Source organism: Melozone crissalis, unplaced genomic scaffold, assembly GCF_028551555.1.
Source record: "Melozone crissalis strain CALT ecotype California unplaced genomic scaffold, PUWL_Pcris_2 ptg000034l_1, whole genome shotgun sequence".
In the NCBI taxonomy this organism is placed as follows: domain Eukaryota; kingdom Metazoa; phylum Chordata; class Aves; order Passeriformes; family Passerellidae; genus Melozone; species Melozone crissalis.
In genome coordinates this window covers 2,623,559-2,644,808 of record NW_026535812.1, presented here as the reverse complement: position 1 = coordinate 2,644,808, position 21,250 = coordinate 2,623,559, and the positions used below count along the sequence as shown (strand labels likewise).

Here is a 21,250-nt window from a genome sequence, read left to right as displayed (position 1 = left end):
CCCCACTGAATTAAATGCCTCAAGCCCTTGCACAGGACTGATCCGATGCTATTCATAGAATAATGTATGTGCCAAATAATGCTGTTATTTGTCAAGTAAATTATTTGTCAGATCCATCATCCTGCCGTTTCTTTTCTGGCAGAACTCCCACTGAAGTCAAATGGAGGTATTGTCTGAATAAAGTCTTTTAGGATTGGGCCTGAGGTTAAACAAAATGCAACTGGGGGCAACTTGTTATAACATCTTCCTTGGGTTCACAAACCCACACGATGGACAATAGTTTGGCAATAGCTGGGGTACTGTGCCTTATGATGCTGATTTGTTCTGTCACTGATGCTGAATATTCCCTCATCTCTCTTTAACCTACCTGTTGGCACCTTGATTTGTTCACTTGTGTGTGTGTGTGTAACTTCAGCCTTGCTGGCTGTATAACCTGTCTCTGTGTCCATGGGCTCTGCACTTTTGGTGTGCTGGCTTGCTCCATCATGTCCTGGGCTCTTGTGTGACCTTGGAAAGCTGCAGGATGAGCTGGGGACTGCAGCTCTAAACTGGGTGAGCAGAGGGCTTTCAAGGTGACTTGTTCTCTACTTTTGAATTAAGAAGCCTGATTATACGGCTGGTCTGTTCTTCCAGTTTGTTTTTTCTTTTAGTTTATAAGTTAAATGGTCTACATCAAATTGCTTGTGGTTTTTATTCCCCCCAAAAAAGGGCAAATTAATCTCTTGTTGTCTTGATAGGAACAAAGTTAATACAAGTAAATTGCTTAAAGGATTTGTGCTTCTAGCTATTAAAATACAACTTCGGCAACTTCAGCACTCGAGTTCAGCCTCTCATTACGACCTATGGGAATGTATAATGGTTAAATTAGCTGCAGGTGGGCTCCCCTGCTGCTCCAGAAGCACATTAGAAGCATCTTGAGGGTTGCAAGTAACCTTCAAGAAATCAGACATAACGGCCCCAAACAATAGTCATTCTTGTAGCTGGTAACGTGCTCCATATGCCTGAGAGGTACTGTGCAAATGGGACTCTTTGTGGGAGACTGCTTGGGTCTGGCTTCTCTGGAAATTGAATGTTTTTGTGAAATGGAAAATGTTCATAGGTGTTGAGCATAGCTCTCAAACGTGTGGTAAAGCAGCTGACACCGGAGCTTGCTGAGGGCAGTGGAAAGATCGCAGATCACCTCTCTGACGGTGGTGCGATCCCCAGGAGGGGGCTATGTCCCCCGAGCCACACAGGATGGAACGGCTGCCGGCTTCGGTACAAATGAGCAATTGATACCTGCATTTGGTGTATAAAGATGCGTTTCCTGGGGCAAAGTTTCTATTCTCTGCAGGGACACTTGGCTGGAGTTAACACTTGTCTCACGAAGACCGTTCCGTGTCATCTGCTAGGAATTTCAGGATCGAAGCACACCGTGAACGAGTATGCAACCTGCAGTGCTCGGGGCTTTATTTCTCCTGCTCCGTTTGCTCCCGTACCTGTTCTGAGCAGCCCAACGCCGAGAGCGCGCATCTCCTTTCTCCGGGCACCGCCGGTCCCTCGCCCTGCCCTGGTCGGCTCTGCAGGGACCGCAGCGATGCTCAGCGCAAACTTCAGTGCGGCCGTCCCGCGGGGCCGGTCCCGGCCAAGGCTGCCCGCCCCGCGCCCCATACCCCGCCGGGGCTGCCGGGGCTCCCGGCCCGCTGCCGGCCCTGCCCCCGCCGCGCTCGGGGGGCGGTGGCGCCCCTCGGGCCCCGCTGGGAGGGGCGGGGAGGGGCGGCGGCCGCTCCCGCCGAGGAGGAGCGCGGGCGGCGGGCGGGGGCAGCGCTGCCGCCGCCGGGACCGGCTGAGGGCCCGCGCCCCGCAGCGCTCGGGCCGCCCGCGGCCGTGGCCGGGGTGCGAGATGGCCGCCGGCGGGAGCCGCGCCGTCCTGGGGCTGTGGCTGCTGGCGGCGGGGCTGTGCGGCGCGGTGGCGGCGGGCAGGTCCCCCAGCTGCCACGAAGTGCGGACGGCGTTCCAGCTGCGGCAGATCGGGCCCCTCAAGCTGGTCCCCGACGTGCCCACGGCCGGTCAGTACCGGGGTACTCGCGGGTGGACGCTCCGCCGCGGGAGGGTTGCGGGGCGGGGGCCGGGTTCGCCTCGGCCGCGCTCGCCTCAGCCGGGGTCCCGCGGTGCCGCTGCCTCCCTGCGGGCTGGGGAGCGGCAGCGAGCGCCCCGGGCACGCCGCTGGCTGAAAGAACTCAGCATTTCCCGGGAAGGAAGAGCGGCAGGACTGCTGCTCCTGCACCGTGCAGGTGGTGCTACACACCGGTGCCCACCGCCAGCCGCGGGGCTCCATCCCGCGATCGCACCGCTGCCATCCCCGAGCTGAGTGCCGGGGCAGAGCGCTCCCCGCGGCAAGGCTCCCTTGGCAGGAGGCAGGCAGTGCCGGGCAGATTTTGGCAGGTTTGTTTTGTCGGACAGTTTTTGGCAGGTTTGTTTTGCCCGGTAGTTTTTGGCAGGTTTGTTTTGCCGGCCAGGTGTGGGGTCATCAGACGGGGGGTGAATTCACTGTAATTCTGACACGGGAATTCAGAATTCACTGTAAGTTCTGTCCCGGGAAGAGTTATCTTGCGGATGAATTCGGGAGCGCTGTCATAGGGAAAGGCAGAGATGACACCTTGGAGGGATACAGCCAGCAGAACTTGGCTTTTGCTTAGTTAAGCAGTAAGTCTGCCGCACTTGGGAAAGTTGATGAGCAGAGTGTTGTTCCGTTTTGCCTTTTCAGAGTTCGGCAACAATGCCTGGCAGCACTGAAAGAGGAAAGTAACACACAGATAATAAGAATAGACTTTTTTATTGCATATTCTACTACTAACCTGGTAAGGGGATGAAGCACTTCGTAATTAAACTCTTGTGAATGTATCATATATCTAGATAATGAAGTCACATTCCTCACTTTTACATGTTTTCCAATCTAAATAGTTCAGTGAATCTGTTTAAAGGCAATGTTTGCAGGCATTGAAATACAAAAGAGAATATCAATCTCCTAACACAATTCCTAGCTATGTCATGCCACTGCAATTGCTTAGAGTTTGTGTGGTGGTACAAGTTTCAATTTGGGTTGTTGTTTTACTATTTTTACTTTTTTTTGAGAGCAGTTCTGTTCAAACCCTGTGGAGTTTGATGGAAAGACTCCTTGTCTTAGATGAGTTTTGGATGTGTTTTCTGGCACGGGTTTCTGTCTTGGGGATTACATTTGATAGGCCATTGGGCTGATCTCGTGTGGCTGTAATCGACTGCAGAGTGCTGGTGATCTTCACTTTGCATGAGGTAGTTGAGATGACACTGGGGTGTAGAGTTACCTGTGGAGGAGGAATCATTTGTCATTTTCTGGCAAGAAGAGATTTGCCGGAATGGCATTTTGAAGCCTGGTTTTATTGTTCTGTGCTGATAGAGGCATCAGATGGTGGTTGTTCTGGAGAGGCAAAACAAGGCTTTTCATCTATTGTGATGGATGCTTAACCCTCTCTCCTGAGCTCTTCCTGGAAGAAGTTCCTCCAGCTTTAAATTGAGGGATTTACATTATCTATAAAACTCTAGTGCTGTAGAGGAAACTTTCTCAAAAAGTTGCGTGCTTTCAGAAGGAAGGTACAGGTCCTGTGATGCTGAAGAGAATCACAGAATCATGGAATGGTTTGGGTTGGGAAGGACTTTAAAGCTCATTTAGTTCCAACCCTACTGCTGTGGACAGGTTTCACTGTCTTCTTGTGTCCTATCCAACCTCCCTGTTGAACAACAAGCTCCCAGAAAAGAAATGGCAAGAGACAAGGTGAGGGAGGGTAATAATGCTTTTAAATTTTAGCTCATAAAGATTTCCTTTGAAGAGGCTTGGAGCAGAGCTGAGAACAAGTGGTGCATATTGATCTTCCCTGTTGCTTGAGTATCACTCTGCTGCACCAAAGCTGGCGTGCTTTGATGATCCCTGCTGGGCACTAATGCCTCCTGTCTTGTGCCCGCTTTTAATTAAACCCTGAAGTGTTTCCCAGCATCTTCCTGGGCAGCTGTTATCAGCGAGTATATCTTAATACACACACATTTCTCCTGACACTGGGGCTCATTTTATGATGCATTTTCATGCCACACAAAGGTTGAAGCACATCCCCTGGAGATGCTGGGTGTCAGCTAAAGTGGGAGAGTGGTGGGCAGCTGGGGAGCAGCGTGCTGGGCTGAACTGAGCCCTGGGTGCAGTGCCAGGAGCTTTTATTTCTGCTCATTTCTGCTCACATGGGCCAGACCTGCCCTGCCCTGGGTGCTCCTCAGTCACCTGCATGTTGGTTTGGGCTTTTCTCTCAAAAAAATGAAACTTCTGCAGTCCTGCTGTGTGTGTATTAGATATTTTTAGTCACCAAAGTGTTGAAAGCCCTTGGCTAATCTCAAGCCAGTATTTATAGGCTAATACAACAAATCTGGCAGAGGTTAAAGTCTTAATGATTATTGGGATCTTTTCCTTCAGGAAAACCAGCAGCTCAGTCAGGGAGAGAGGCCCAACCCAGTGCCTGGGGAGGGATGGACAGACAGACAGGTGTAAATTTTTTTGTCTGCTCTTATGGGTGGTGCCCATTTCACCTGGAATCAAATGGAATGCTTGGGGGAATCGGTAGGCTGGCCCCTCCTGTGGCATTAGCTGTGCTGGAGCTGTCAGCTGGTGGATCTGGGATATAACCTCATAGGGACTGGTGGGTTGGAGGCTGCTGCCTTGTGCTCACCTGGTCTGCAGCCAGGTTCCTGGGATTGCTGAGTGCTGGGAGAGGGCTGGCAGCATGGCCTGAACTGAGGTGGGGAGTTTGGGCAGGACCTGCCAGCCTCCTGGGTAAAATGTAGGGGCAAGGGAAGGAGGAAGACTCCTAAGGAAAGGAAAAAAAAAAGGGCTTTTGCTCTTAAGGTGTGATGTGAATCTGCCTGAAAATCTTTACCTGAACGAGCTCTTAGACATGAGCAGGAGTTTTCTTTTAAATTTCCCTTCCACAGCTTCCCCCAAAAGACTTGAGATATTTTTCCACTTTAAATCTAGTCCATGGATGAGTGCAGGGCTAAGGACATGTTTGGGTATGGGGTGGGTAAGACACCCAAGCTGCAAACAGCACATCTGCTTGGTCTGTCTGTGAGACTCCCTTCTCTGGTGGAATCTGTGCTTCTCTCTGGTACCTTTTTTTGGTACAAATGGAATGTTTCAAGGGTAATTTGCTGCCAATGGCAAAGATTACCCAAAGAATCACAAGAGGACTTTTATTGTATTTGCAGGGAACCCCGTGGCAGGAAGGAATGATGAATCTGACTCCATGTTCTCAGAAGGCTAATTCATTATTTTAATATACTGTGGGTATCTTAAAAAGGTAAAGTCAGGTAAAGGTACTCCTGCCTTGGCTGTGATCCGCAGGAAGGGCTTTTTGTGCCTTCCCCAGACTGAGCAATGAGGTAATGTGTCCCTGATCGTGTACTTTGATGATCACAGACTGAGCTGGGATGTTTCTGTGGGAGCTCCTTGGTTGACATTTTGATGAGAGAGGATTCTAAGCAGCCTCCAGGGGTGCAGGGCTGTGTTAATCCTGCCAGGGCACTAAGCCTGTGGTTCCAGGCAGTCTGGATGGCTCCAGCCTGACGCGTGCTGCCCCGTCTGGAATGGCTCCCGGGCGGGGGCTGCAGTGTGGCCGTGCTGCCCTGCCAGCCCTGGCTTGTGTTACAGCCCCCAGTGAGCCCTGGCACGGGCTGGGAGGAGTTCTGGACACTCCCAGGTTTTCCTGGGACATGGTGCCTGCCTGTCACTGCTCTCCAAGTTCTTGGGACAACTGGATGAACCCAAGTGCAGTCTGTGATGTGATGTGACCACAGTCGGGCAGTGAATGGTAGCACAACCAGAATAAAAGTCTGTCACATTCACATTTTCTGAAAAATCCCTTCACCCAGGATTTTTCTCCTGGGAAGCTGAGAAGCCTCAGAGAAAAAGGAAAACAATTCTTATCTCATTTGCTTCTCCTGTGTTGTGCTCATGTGGAATGTGTTTGGAGATTGTTTACCCACAGGTGATTGTTCCATTGGATTCTGCTGTGAGTTGTTTTCACTCTTTGGCCAATCAGGGCCAAGCTGTGTCTGGAAAGAGTCAAAAGTTTTCATTATTATCTTTTTAGCCTTCTATAAGTATATTTTCTGTATTCTTTAGTATAGTTTAGTATAGCATTCTTTAATACAATATAGTATTATAAAATAATGAATTAGCCTTCTGAGAACATGGAGTCAGCTGCATCATTCCTTCCTTTGATGGGGCACCCTGCAAATACAATAAAAGTCCTCTTGTGATTCTTTGGGTAATCATGTAAGCAACCACAAGAACATCCTGCATTCACATATGCTCAGTTCTCCTTCTGGCTGGTTGACCAGTGTCTGAGCATGCAAAAACTCCAGTCTGTAAACATATGGTAAGTAAGAGTGAAGAACGGGGCTGGTTTCTAGTAAGCATGGAAAATATGTCATTTGTGAAAGAATTTTAGGAACTCTTTACCTTATACATAATCATCTTGTAGAAAATTACCAAAGGGATGATTGGCTTTATCTTGTTGTACTACTGGTTTATAAAGAGTGAAGAAGATGCCCAGGCTGTGCTCTGGAACTTGCTTCTGAAGGGCAGGTTTTGTTCTAGTAAAAGCTGCTTCATTTTCTGGTGTCATCCTGCACCTTAAATCAGCAGGAGTGTTCATTTCTGTGTATATATTGAATGTCCCATTGTAGAGCTGGACATGCATTAACAATTTATACATTAAAACTGTTTCACTTTCTGAATAATGACAGACAAGTCCTAGATTCCCAGCAGAAGCCCCTTGCTGTGTGTGGTGCTTGCATTAGACTGGATCTCTTCCCACCTCAGTCTGTGGCACAGCTCCCATGTGTGTTGAGAAAGGAGCCTGAGCTGGATCCCCATTTTGTACATGTCCAAGAATATCTATTAAATTGCCCATTTTCTTATGAAGTGGGTCATGCCAGGCTTTATTCTCCTGTTTTTCTTTTATTCCTGCTCAGCTGTTCTGCCTCCCTAATGAGAGCAGCGAGGTTCCCGAGGTGAAGGTGTAGTGCAGGAAGGCATTTTGCTCACAGTAACGTTCTGTCAGTGTCTGCTCTGTGTCAGGGGAGATGTGGACTTGCTGTATTGGCTCTGGGCTTTTACCCCATCAGAATGAGAGACTAAAATCCTCTTGGATATTCTGTCCACCTGCACATGTGGTTTGTGGGACTGCCTTCAGCAGGGTGGGTGAAGGGTCTGTCAGAGAGGAAACATTGCTGGGTGAGCACAGTTCTGTTTATGCAGAGAAACTTTATAGGATGGTTACAATTGTAAAAAAAGGCACAAAAAATAGTCCTGTTTCCATGAGGTTCCTGTTTCTTTTTGGCAAACCTAATTGTTACCCAAGTTTGAGATGTCCTTGGCATTACGTTGCAGCTTGTTAAGTGGAAGGTGTTTTTCCTGTTACACTTGGTATTTGCTTATTTATGAACACACAGAGTCTTCTTGGTGATTTACATCACAGAGGGAGTGGGCTAGTCCAATGTGAGGGTGATTCTGTGCCCATCTTTGTTGCTTTCTGAGAACAGTTGTGCCTCAGTTTCCCTGTCTACAGGCTATATGATGACGTATTGCTGTGAGTGCCTTTATTGCTGAATACCCACCATGAAAAGGTGATAGATTGCAGCTAGAAAAGTTATCACCGAGCTACACCTTCTCTTCAGGCTGACTTTAACTTAATTCTTTCCTTAGGTGAGGAAAAAGGCTAGGAGTTACACTGGTTTCTGAGCTGGAAGCTGAACCTGAGAGCTGTCTTTCCTTCACTTCTCTCTCCCAGCCAGGGGCTGTGGTCTGTGCCTGCTGAAATAGCTGTTCTGAGCAGAAGGAAAGCTTTGCTTTTGCAGCCTGCAGCTCCTCTGGAGTAAGGATCCTTCCTTCATTAATCTTTTCAGGGTTTTATAGCACTCTTCAGGCTCAGGCTGTCACCAGAAGTGTTAACCTGAAGCTGGTCATGCCTGTGGGTACAGGCAAGGTCTCACCAGCAGTAACATCTTTTTCCCCCTTCTTTTCCCATGTCTTAAATTTCTGTTTGACACAGGACCAGCTGCCCACTCTGTAATGCCCTCTTGGGAGTAATCTATAGGCAGAAAAAATGTGTTTAAACTTCCTTAATGCCTCATAAAGATGGAATTGCTGTTCCACTGCCAGATGGAAACCTGTAGTTTTCATATCCACGAGCCCCAGGATCATTGTCCTTGGTGGCTTGCATGAGCATTTGGTCCAGGTGAGAAGAAAAATGACTTAGTTACTCAGATCAGCCTTTCCTGTAAATGTCTTGGGAAGGTATCCAAGAGGCAGCAGAGAACCTGCTCTCCCCCAGCACACAATCTTCTTGTCAGACTGAGTCAAGTATTGCTGCAATTCACATGGTCTATTCATTCTCTGAGAAATCTCTGCTGAAAAGAGAGTGTAATTATTTTTATTTTTAATGGTCTGCTCAAGATCTGGTGATTCTGGAGTTGAACTGGACCTTGGGATGGCAAAAAAGCTTAGTAGGAAATGACTCATGCTAAAATACTGGTGGCTCCCAAAAGCTGCCTCTGGAATGCCTTATGTGCCACTGAAGTTTTGCTCCCAAATTGTTATGAGAAAATAATAGAAAAATAATATTCCCACACCCCTATGGTAGTGTGGCAGGTCTGAGCAGACAGCTCTGAACCAAAGGGCAGTGCTGATGAAAAGGCACTAATGTGGTGAGTGGAAACAAAGTTGGCACGATAATTGCTATATAAATCAATAAAATAAATACATCAAAATAAAGAAGAGCTTTCATAAGGATTAATAGTGAAAAATGTCATAGCCTGAGGATCTGTAAAAAGCAAGGATATGTGTAAAATGCACCCTGGGTGGTGAAATGGTTTTGCTTTTAAATGGTATAAAACCAGTTCCAAATACTGTAAAGTCTTTGTAATTGAATCTTTGTCCCATGAAAGCATAAAATGACAGGATAAAGTGGCATATGTTTAATAATAGTTCAGATGCATACTCATCACATACCAGTTTAGAGCATAGCTTTTACTTCTAGGGGAAAATAAAAATTTTGATGGATCAGAGTCAATTCTCAGACAGCAGCCAGGCCTGTGACAAAATTTATATGGAGTGTATCAATCTATTGATTAGGTATCAGCATTTAAAGTGATAGCTTCATCCTCATACCCATGAAGATATATTTAAAGGTGTTTGCTTTGTTCGCATACAAGGAACCTCTGAGCAGCACAAGTGGGTGAAAGAAAGCATCTAGCTGATATTTAATGATTTATCCTAAGGATAGAATAAGACAGGGAGGCAAGCCTGTTTAAATCTTCCACAAAGCAGTGAGATTTAGTGTTTTGAGGCAGTATATTATTTGATGGCAAAACACAAAATATTTCTGTTTGGATGCACAAAAGTAACCAGAGCTTCAAGCTAAGAGCTGGGTGCACAGGATTCCATAGCACAGATGGATGAGGATAAGGTTTTGTGGTTTTCCCCAAGGTTTTTTCCCTCTTTTGTGTCTTTGCTGACTCAGTGATCTGTAGATTCAGGTGTGCTGGTGCCTGAGCCTGGTCTGGACAGGGAGCTGCCTGTGCTGTGTGTGGAGTAGCCATAGCAGGACTGTGCCAGCCTGCTCTGACACTTTTACGGCTGTGTTTTTTCCCTTCCAGCAGATAAATATCCTTTATGGTGATGCTGATGATGGCAGGATGAGCCCTTTGTGCCTGAGCTGCTGCAGCAGCACCGCTCTGTCAGACCACCCTGCAGAGGAACCTAAAAACAAAGTTTAGCCTCCCTGTTTCAGGATGTGGAGTGAAGCTCAGGTGGCTCTGCTAATTCCATTCCATTCAGCACTGACTCCAGTGCTGGTGTCTGGTGGCAGGAGAAGCTCCACAGCTCGGTGAGGTGGCAGCCACAGGAGCCCTCTGGGCCAGCAGTGCTCACTTCTGTCCAAGGTGCTGCCCAAGGGCTGACCCTGGCAGTCTGCAGATGAGTTCTATGGATTCCTTGCCTGTCCTGGACCCTCCTGGGGCTGTGTGCCATTGTACAGCACCAAGCAGCTCAGCAGAGTCGCACAAATGATTTAGGATGGAGCAATCACAACCTTGCCTTTTCTTACTGAGGCACGCTATGCATGCACTTCCAGCAGAATAAATCTATCTATTTTAGTCTTTTCAGTACATCACTTTTAAAGGAGAGTTATTAATTGCCTTCTTAGTGTATTCATACGTGCATGGATAATGAGTAAAGTTTTAACTTGTGAAATTTCACAGCACAAGCTGGAAGAATACAGAAAGAAATTAAGACAATGGAGGAATTTTGAGTATCACAGATGATACTATTGCATTTATTTTGTGGACTCAGAAGTCTCAGGAGGGTGTCATTGATACATATCCTCAGGTTCTGGCTTGCATTTTGATGGCTAAAATACAGAAATAAAGATCAAGTGTAGCCAGATAATTGCACAGGAATTTCAGACCTGCAGAGGACAGAATTATTCCCCTAGAAGTTGTCTTTCCACTCTTTTCTTTTGAAATGCAATTCTCAGCCTACTTTATGTGATTCTGTGCCATATTCTGCCTTTCTCTGCTCTTTCTGAGTGTCTATTAATACTGATGGCCAGCATATATATGTACTTAAATTAAATATAGAGATTTTTTTGGTCTTCTGGTGGCTCTCCTTGCTTCCTGGGGTCATGGTCTGTGCCTCTGCAGAGTTCTCCCATCCCGTGGTGGATGTGCCAGGGCTCTGGAGCCCATCCCTCTGACAAAGAGCTGTCGCCTCCTGCAGAAACAAATGAGAGACAAATTTCAGAGAGCTGCAGTGGCAAACCTGACAATATCAGATAGGTCATGGTAGCTTTGTTTGGCTGCTAGTTAAATTGGATAGTTGGGCACATCCCTAGATGTTAATGGTTAAATGTATTCATTGTCCCAACAAGGCCCCTATTCATAAGGGGAGCATTCTGTGCTCGTTATGCATGCATAATTCCCATTAATGCTCCTAGGGGTTAAGGGTGTGGAGTGAGGGGGGAAATGAAGCTGATGTTTACACATCCATGTTTGCACTCAGAGGAGAGGTTTTGTAACACAGGAGAAACTGATTGTGTGTCCCCAGATCCCTTATCTTCAAGGAAAACTTGAAATCTTTGCTTTAAAGAGGGAGTGAGAATGGGGGAGAAAGTGACACTTGCATGAGCACCTCCTCCCGTGCACACCATGCTTTGTCAATGATCAGAAATATCACACCACTGCCGTTATTGTAGAAGCTTTTAAAAGTACCAAAGTGCTTGGAAATTCAGGGTATCAAAACAATGAATCTTTAATTTTTGGCAAAAAAAACATTTGCAAACTTTTGACTCAACATTAATCAGGGTGATGAGATTTTCTGATTTATTGTACAAAATGGGTGTTTCCATAGAAAACTTTCAGATTAAGATTCCTCACTCTTAGGTGCACATCAAAGTCGTGTAAAAGCCATAAAGAAGCTCAGCCCTGCCTAAGAAAGCCTTTCAAGTTCCAGCAAGTGCTTGAACTGCTGAAGGTTTTGAAGTGCTCTAATCTCTGACATGGGTGACGTGCTAGGCTAGCACTTTTTTGTTTTGTCACAAATCATCCATGCACGTAGTGCAAAGGGACCCTGACAAAGTCATTTCACTTTTGAAAAAGGGCTGCTTTTTTTTCCCCTACCATTATGTCTCCCATTCACATCTACATGTTTGCTTCCACTTTGTTCAGGTCTAAGTGGCAGGGCATTTGCATAGTCTTCCCTTTGTTCTCGGTAAATATGGAGTAAAATGAGCAAGATCCGTGCTGTGAAATTAAAGCTCTACTCTTGAGAGATCTTAAGGGCCAAATCCTCACAAAAGCTGCAGCAGCATAGTGCCAAAGGAGCTGGTGTCCAGGAACAGCTTGCTCTGGGTGTTTGTGCTAGGAAATGGGAATAAAGGGAGACTAATCTGTTGAAAACTGGATGTAATTAGAAAAATACACTGCCGAGAGCTGCTGAAAGATTCTAATAACAGAAAACAGTACTGAAAGAGAACTGAAGTGATCATCTGGTCCATTCCCTCTGCTTGTGGCCAGAATAAACTGTTTAAATCAGTGAGAGAAGATCACAGCCTTTTTTGTCTGTTTGTTCCAGTGCTTAATTACCCCACTGCAGAGGCTTTTTCCTAATGCAAAACCTAGCTCTTCCTTGCTACAATACAGCATTATCCTGTTCTTAGGGCCTTCCTCTTTGCAGTAACACTCACATGACATCTGCTCTGGTTTGTTCTGCTCTGAAACGATGCTCTGTGCTTTTGCACTGCTCCCAGAGCAATAAGCTTGTTGGTGTAAATGAATCTAAACTAAATTTGGGTCCCGTGCACCTGCAGTGAATGAACTGAATTCCAGATGTGGTGACTCATTAAGGATTATAACTTGCTATTTGAGCCCTAAGAATAGGTTTCTTCCTCCTTTACAGGTTTGAGTATTGTGAAGAAGGAGCAAACAGAGTGTGAGGATATAAAATTCCGTGATCAGGAAGGCAAAATAAACAAATTCACAGATTTGCCATGTAGTGGAAGATGGAAGCATGGAGAAAAATCAGTTCTCAAGTGATCAAACTTAAAACAGCAGTCGAGTTGCAGGACTGCTAGTGGGGAACTGCATTGTTGTGGAAAGGCAGCATGGAAGAGCAACCTGAAGCCATGTGGAGCATTTGCTCCTAGTTTAAATAAAACATTCACCCTAGATTTTGCTGGTGGTAGGCAGTTCACTGCACTGCAGGTGTGTAGATGAGGTGGCAATTGGGCTGCTGAAATCAGAAGACATTGATCAAAATTTTAAGGCTTGCAAATAGACATGGGATTTCCGGAGCAAGTCTGAATATATCTTAATTTTTCAGGTTGAGGGGAGCTCTGGTCCTTAACACTCTGTTTATCAGTGTTTCCCTGTTTGGAGGTGTTAATTCTTGAGCAGTGTTTTGTTGTTACTGATGTGGGGAAGTTATTCTTCGTGGCTGAGAAAGGCTCAAAGATGAGGGTTGTGACAGTGTTCACAGGGGTCTGAGGATGAGGGAACAGATGAGGATCTGACTCCATGTTTCAGAAGGCTTGATTTATTATTTTATGATATATATTATATTAAAACTATACTAAAAGAATAGAAGAAAGGATTTCATCAGAAGGCTGGCTAAGAATAGAAAAAGAAGGAATGTTAACAAAGGCTTGTGTCTGGGACAGAGAGTCCGAGCCAGCTGACTGTGATTGGCCATTAATTAGAAACAACCACATGAGGCCAATCCCAGATGCACCTGTTGCATTCCACAGCAGCAGATAACCATTGTTTACATTTTGTTCCTGAGGCCTCCCAGCTTCTCAGGAGGAAAAATCCTAAGGAAAGGATTTTTCATGAAAAGATGTCTGTGACAGAGGGTAAAGTTTGCATCCCCAGGTGGATTTGGTCTTGCTCCAAAGGGAGGGATTAGATCCCTCTATTCCAGTCCTGTGTAGCCATCCCTGGCATGCTGCCCAAATTCAGATCATTCTCTAGTGCTCCAGCTCAGAGCTTGTGTCTGTCCTTCTCAAAGCATGTCTGTCTGTCTGTCTGCAGAATGCTGCATGGCTGGGCTTTACATGGCTTGTCCTGGAGTCTCTCAGAGGGTGAAATCATGGAATGGTTTGGGTTGGAAGGGATCCTAAAGTTCATCTTGTTCCAACCCAGGAACACTTTCCACAAGACCAGGTTGCTCCAAGCCCTGTCCAGCCTGGCTTTGAACGCTTCCAAGGATGGAACATCCATAACTTCTCTGGGTAACCTGTGCCAGGGCCTCACCACCCTCACAGCAGAGAATTTCTAATATCAAATCTATGACTCTGAGTTTGAATCTGCTCTCCTTGTGCTGTCACTCCATGCTCTTGGCAATAATTCCATTTGTTTTGGTGGGTTCCTCTCAGTTACTGGAAGGCTGTAATTAGATCAACCTGAACCGTTCCCTTCTGCAGGGACAACTGCAGTTCCCTCAGGCTGTCATTGTAGGAGAGGTGCTCCATCCCTCTGATCCAATCTCAAACATTAATGTCCTGTCCTCCTGCTCCATTGTCTTTCCATAAGGAAACACAAAAAAGTGGGAATTGGAAGGCTGGAGTGATGTTTTTAGAAGTAGGGGCTTGTTAAGTGATATTTGGGGAGCAGCATCCAGGTGTTGCAGACATCTTTTCATGAAAAATCCTTTCCTTAGGATTTTTCCTCCTGAGAAGCTGACAGGCCTCAGGAACAAAATGTAAACAGTGGTTATCTGCTGCTGTGGAATGCAACAGGTGCATCTGGGATTGGTCTCATGTGGTTGTTTCTAATTAATGGCAAATCACAGTCAGCTGGCTCAGAGAGTCTGGGACAGCTGCCTTTATTATCATTCTTTCCTTTCTATTCTTAGTTTAGCTAGCCTTCTGATGAGAACTTTTTCTTCTATTCTTTTAGTATAGTTTTAATGTAATATATATCATAAAATAATAAATCAAGCCTTCTGAAACATGGAGTCAGATCCTCATCTCTTCCCTCATCCTCAGACCCCTGTGAACACGGTCACACCAAGGGGTTTACATGGTTGCCCTATGATGGTGGTGAAAATACTCCCTCCCTGCAGCTCCCAACAAGATCCAGCTTTGAGAACTGCAGTCCTCCTTCTCTTTTTACATGGGTGGTTAAAAGGGGTGGTGTAATGAGGGTGAAGGCAAGAGAACAAAGTATATGTAGAAAAACCACTGGCTTCCCAAAACAGACTAGAGCTTTAAAAAAAGGAATTGAAAGCACAGCTCTCAGAGAAAGGCTTTTAGACTTCTTCTCTGAGAAGACTTGGCTTTAATCTCCTAATCTGAGTTTTGAAGTTTGGGAAAAAATATATCTGTTACCATTTGGAGCAGCCCAAAGTTGTATTTGGCTAAAGCATTACATTTTCAGTTTCAAGCTGCAATAATCAAATTTACTCTTTCTAATCTGGTTTACCTTAGATATGTCAGGAAATCTAAACATTTGCATTCCCCAAGAAGCAGCTGTGGTTTGGCTGTACCTGCTCGGGATCTAAAGCTGACTGGGAGCTTCCCCCTTGTTGTAACAGACCCGCTGTGCCTTCCCTGATAGAAACGAACCCCAGCTGGGATGAAAAGTGTCAGTGTCATTTGTTGGCAAGGCTCTTGGCTTCCACTTGGAAAGTTTGTTCTAAGTCACTATCCCAGGTGCCAAAGCATGAGCTGAGCAGCAAGGGCTGTGCCAGCCTGGCTGCTGTGTCTCTGTGGCTGCCATCCCCTGCCTGCCCCTGGCTTTTCCAAAGGGGGTTTGAGCAGAGCCAGCACTGCCTGCCCCCATCCTGCTGTGCCACCAGGGCTGTGCTGGCCACCCCAGAGCTCCAGGAGTGCTGGTGGTTCTGGGTGGAGCAGCACAAGGGAGAAGGGAGGGATAATCAGTTCAGTGTGCTGTGGAGGTGCCTTGTTGGAGTGATGTCAGGGAGAAACATGATTTCTTAATTTAAATAACAGGTGCACAGGGTCCAAATCAAAAGCAGGTCTCAGGAAAGCACTGAACATGCACATAGCAGAGGGCACTCTCCACTAAGAATTGCTTACTGCTCTAAGCAAACTAATGGAAGAGATTTTCCTTTTTTCCATGTCTGAAACAAAGTGTGGAGCCCAAGGTCAAATGTGCATTTTAGTATTCCTCTTTTCCATGTCTGAAACAAAGTGTGGAGCCGAAGGTCAAACGTGCATTTTAGTGTTGCCACATGGAGGAGCCCATCAGGGGTTTCTACACTTGGTTGTTTGTGGCCTCAGCTTGAAGGCTTTTAGAGCATCTTCCTGCCTCCCCTCAGCCTTTGGGAAGCAGCATCTGTTTCAGAATCATTATCCTGGCTCAAGGAGCCCCAGAAAGATCCAGGTTTTCCTGGTGAACACGCTGCTGGGGTCCTGGAGAGGCTGGTGTGAAATGTGTCCTGTGCAGTGAGCTTGGCTGCTTTCCTGCTTAGGGGTGTGATTGGCGCCCAGAAATCAGGGCATAGCCCCTTCAAGTGAGATTTCACTGAGGACTGTCTGTATTTCTCCAGTTCTTTGTTCCTTATGAGCTCCTGGTACAATCAGAACATCCTCCATGGTCCAGGCAGACAAAACAAAGTAATGCCAAAGCAAATGAGAAAGGGCAGAAGAGCAGTCCCATCCTAAGCACTGCCAGGTGGTTAAGGGGTAATACTGCTGTGGCATTAATTTCATGGGGGTCTGATGAACTTTGCTTGTGGATCCTCACTGCTTTGGACCCATGAATGCTGTCACCAACTCCATTATGTGCTTGGGGTTTTGGCTGCTTGACCTTCCACTGGTTTTCATTGAATGCATGTAGCTAAAAATCACAAGCACTTGTCTGAAATGAAATGTAAGTTACTCTAAGGTAATTAAAGCATTTCTAAATCACAACTCTTTTTAGGTTCATTTTTCTCTAAATTTTAATTTTGATTTTTTCTTACTAAGGGCAGGTTTTCTTGGGTTTCCTGGCTGTGATCCCTGTTCCAGGATCTACTCAAGAGTTTGACCCAATGCTCAGTGGGTACAGAGCTCTGTTAAGTCTCAAACTGCTTGAATCCCCACATGAAGTCCAGCACAGAGCTGTCTCTGACTGTATTTTGTTGTATTTTGTATGACTTGATGCCACTGGGTGTCTCCATTGACATCAGGGGATGCTGAACCAACCTCTCTGATATTATTACCTTTCCTTTTTTGTGCACACGTGGTCTGGGGTGGGAAAAGTGATCATCAGAACAGGCTCCTGGTGTGTTGTATGTGACCTGTGGGGCTGCCAGCTGGTTCCTCTGCGTGTTTGTGCGGAGTGAGGGTTCCTCTGCAGTGACTGTCACTTGTGCTGGGCTCTTCCCTGTCTCTCCTGCTCTGGGATGGACCCCAGTGCTTGTGGGTCCAGTTTGTGACAAATTCCAGCAGTGACAGCAGCGGCATTGTGTGCATGAGGAGGAACCACAAGGAGGGAAGGAGGTGCAGAGACCTTGTGATGCTGGAGCCTTGCTGCAGCCTGTTTTAATTAATTACTGTGTCATGGGGGATGAAGTTGAAGAATTGGCCCTGGTGAGGGGTGTCTTGTCTAGTAAGCAGTTGCTTAGTTATGGTTCAGTTCTTCCTTTTGTGTAAATAGAATCAAGAGTGCAGGGTGCTTTCCTTAAAATTCTTGGGTATTTCACCTGGGTTTTTATAGTTTTCCTCTTTCTTCTCCCTAAAAATAAATAAAGTGAGAATGGGATCCTAAAGAAATATGTTCAAATGGTGGTAAAAACTGATCTAAATCAGCCATTTCTCATTCTGAAGTCATACACAAAAATGAAGTTACAGACTTACAGGAAAAGCTCATTGAAAGCGTTAGGATTTAGTTGTTAAATTAATACTTAGGCAAGACTAGTATGTATTTTTAAGGAAGAGAAAATAGTTGTCTGAGCACTTGGCTTCATGTATGGCTTTCAAGAGATGGCAAAACCAGAAATACTCAAATTTTGGGAGGGAAGGGAGTATTGAGGAGTTGCTATTCCTCTCCTTTTAGATACTGTTTGTGCAATTTCCCTTTCTGAGGCTCAGATGTCTAATAGTCCCTTGGCTCCTTTAGATTTATCTTTGCTTTTGTTTCTTCTTCCAGTCTGACCTTCTTACGGGTTTTTATGTTGACAGATAAAATGAAGAAGAATAGGAAATACATTTCATTGTGACCCTGTCAATATCTTCGAAATTTTCTGTGCTTTGCCACCTTATATGGATCTTACCACAGCAGGTAAAGCATATTAGGAAGTAGTTCCTATGAAAAAGTTGGGAAAACAGTTGCTAACATTTGAATTGTTGTTAGGGTTGGAAGTTGAGATGAATGAGGTGATTCACACCTCTCATAAATAATTTTATGTCCTCCCTGTAGGACTAGATAGGCAGCCTGTGTGATTGCATTCAGAAGGTGTTTTTTCCCTAAATGTACAGAGCTGGAAACCTGCTTCCTTCATTTAAACACAGTTCAGTTTTGTTGTAAGCTGTGTTCCACTAGAGGCTTCCCAGCTCTTGTGGTTTCAGTGTCTCATTCTTCAGGTAAGGCAGGGTACTGTGGCACTGAATGCTGTCCCCTCTGGAGAGCAGGAATGCAGCTGGTGGTTCATTGTTGTCCTTGCATGACGTGGAGTAGGAAGATTTACTAGACATGGAGTAGGAAGATTTACCAGACTCCTCTATAAAATGTTTTGTATGCATTTAAGACTTTTTTTTTTTGTTGTTGGTGGAGAAAATGTATAGGATTTACTGCTTGAGATGTGATGAGACATAATGAAAGATGATTCATAATATACTCTAAATTAATGAAAGTTCTTGTAATTTTTCTCTCACCTCTGCATTCAGTTCCATGTGTTGTCCCAGGAGAATGGAGGAAGGAGTTGGCATTGCAGTAAATGTAGAAACCCCCTTGCTGAAATCCACTGGTCTCTACCAGCCTGAGTTGTTTTATAATGTACTTTTTGTACATCAGTCTTCATGCTTCTGTGTCAATTCTAGGAGAAAAAAGGATGTTTGGGAGCCCAGAACATCCCTCTGGCTGTCCAGGACGGCCAGGACCCTGCCAGGGGGCTCAGAGGCCCTGGCACAGAGCCCAAAACACCTGTGGGTTTGATTATGACCCATGGAGCAAATTACCCACCTCAGATGAAGATCTGCAAGTCACAACAGTTTAGGTAGAATAATAGTGAAGTTATCACGGGGTGGAAAAGTAGATTTTGGGGTTTTGGTATGGGGGTTCAGGAGGCAAGATGGAGGGAACTGGGCGTGTCCAGCCTTTCTCCTTCTTCTTCTGCTTGGCCTCCATCTTCTGCTGTGGTGGTGGCACTGACAGATTGGTTGGGAGTAGAAGCTCAGTGTCTAACACAGGTGATAGGTATTGGAAAGTAATTATAAATATTGTACATGTAGTTTTTAGTATAAAGACATAACACTGCCCTGGGGCAGGCAGAGTGCCTGGAACTGTCCTGCTGGATGGACCTCAGCAGTGCAGGAGAAAGAATTTTATAGATAAGATACAATAAACAACCTTGAGAGTGAGAAATGAAGAGCTCTGACTGCTTCTTCAAGTGCTGGGCTGGGAAAAGAGACTTTGGAACTTTTCTTGGGGTCACTCTGACAAGTAAGAGATCCCAACAAGGATGGATCCTTGAGAGTGTAAATCTTTTGAATTTGCATACAGTGTGTAGTTAGCAAGCTCTTTAGCAGTCAGTGTCCTGCTGCCTGCCCCCCAGATAGATCCACATTCAGAGAATATCTCCCTTAGCACTGGGCTCATGGGAAGATATTAAATGTAGTCAGCATTAAAGAATTTATCACCCACCTGAAGAAGTGCCAGGCATGGAGGAGTGGCCAAGGGCAGTCCCTGGGCATGGCAGGCAGTGCTTGCCTGCTGCTCCTGCATGTACCAAGCTGAGTCTTTGCTCAGTTAACAGCTTGGAGTGAAATTCTGTGAGTTTTGTGCCTTCCTACTGAAATTTTGCTGGTTCTGAGGTTAGGGCTGGTGTGGGCAAGACCAGAGGGAGGGGGCAGTGAACTGTGGAATTAATCACACTTTGTTCCTTCAGGACTCTGATTACCATAGATATATTTTCCAACACCCTACTGACAACCTGACTGTTCTGGGAAACACTGGAAAATCTCCAATTGTAGATGCTTTGTAGATGTGTTACAGGTCTTTTTATTCCTGTGTGTGAGTTCCATCCCCTGCTCCTCCTGCCAGAGGTCTGGTAGCAGGCACAAGGCAAGGAGCAGTGACCACAGCTGCCTGCTCAGCTCTCTGCCTGCAGCCTCCTGGGAACAGCCAGACTCTCTGAGGAACAGCCTGGAAAACTGAGCATGAGGGACATGAGGAGATCTCTCCCTGCACAGCTGCACCTCCCTGCAGAAAAACTGTGGCCCATGGGCTGGAAATGTGTCCAGCTGCTCCAGGTGTCCCACAGGTGTGCAAAGGATTGGAGAAGGCAGGGAGAAGGGAGCTGAGGGGCCAGGGAGGATCAATAGATTGTGACAGTGTTCACAGGGATCCAGGATGGGGGAAGAGACAAGGATCTGACTCCATGTTTCAGAAGGCTGATTTATTATGTTATGATATATATTACATTAAAACTATAGCAAAAGAATAGGAGAAAGGATTTCATCAGAAGGCTGGCTAAGAATAGAAAAAGAAGGAATGATAACAAAGGTTTGTGGCTCGGGTTCTCTGTCCAAGCCAGCTGACTGTGATTGGCCATTAATTAGAAACAACCACATGAGCCAATCACAGATGCACCTGTTGCATTCCACAGCAGCAGATAACCATTGTTTATATTTTGTTCCTGAGGTCTCTCAGCTTCTCAGGAGGAAAAATCCTAAGGAAAGGATTTTTCAGAAAATATCATGGCTACAGATAAATGGGAATCTTGTCTGAGGAGAGTGAAGAGAGGGACATGGAGGAGTGAAGGGAATGCCTGATTTATGCCTCTGATATTTTTGTAGGCTCCAGTGAGTGCAGGGCCATTCAGTTTAGGGAACTTAGATGCTTTTTTTGCTCACTGAGTCCAGGCACAAGGCAGGTTCTGTGGGGCACAAGCCATGGTGAAAATCCTGCCAGGCAGTGACCCATAGGGTAAGGCAGAAGGTGCTATAGAAATGACACCGAAAATCAGAGTACAAGAGCAGTGAGAACCAGGCAAACAGCAGAGGGAAAAGGAAAAAAACAAAATGCATCTAGCACCAGGCGTAACAGCATTTCAGTGTGCAGATGCTGCCCTAAGAGCTGTGTGTTTGGAAGAGTTCCTGCTCTGGAAGCTGCTCAGGGCTGGTGCCTGATGGTCTCCAGCTGTCCTGCAGGCTGTGGCACTTGCTGATGCTGCAGCTCTCTGGAGTCTGACATCCAGTGCTTCTTGCTGTCCCACAGTGCTTCTTGCTTCCCACCACCCTTAGATGTGCATGTTTTAATTCCAGTGCCATCAAGTTCTTCCTTTTTGTGGAGTGTTATACTTTTTTTTTTTCACATCTACTCAGGAACTCTTGAGCAAATGGATGCTGTTTGACTTGACAAAGTTGGAAGCAGCTACACTTGCTGGTAGTCATGTTGTAGGTTATCTAAGCTGTGCTTGATGAAACTTGAGGTGTTTGCCTTTGACCCTTGATTGTTTCAGCTGGAATAG

General features: G+C 45.9%; 1 protein-coding gene across 1 annotated transcript in view; it reads left to right on the top strand.

The window, feature by feature from the left end:
• The first annotated feature begins 1,882 nt into the window (after positions 1-1,882).
• The window catches only part of LOC128940944 (glypican-5-like), a 372,567-nt gene continuing 353,199 nt past the window's right edge, over positions 1,883-21,250 (top strand). Inside the window, exon 1 of the mRNA XM_054282769.1 lies at positions 1,883-2,048. Within this exon, the coding sequence (XP_054138744.1) occupies positions 1,883-2,048 (166 nt within the window). The remainder of the gene's footprint in view (positions 2,049-21,250) is intronic.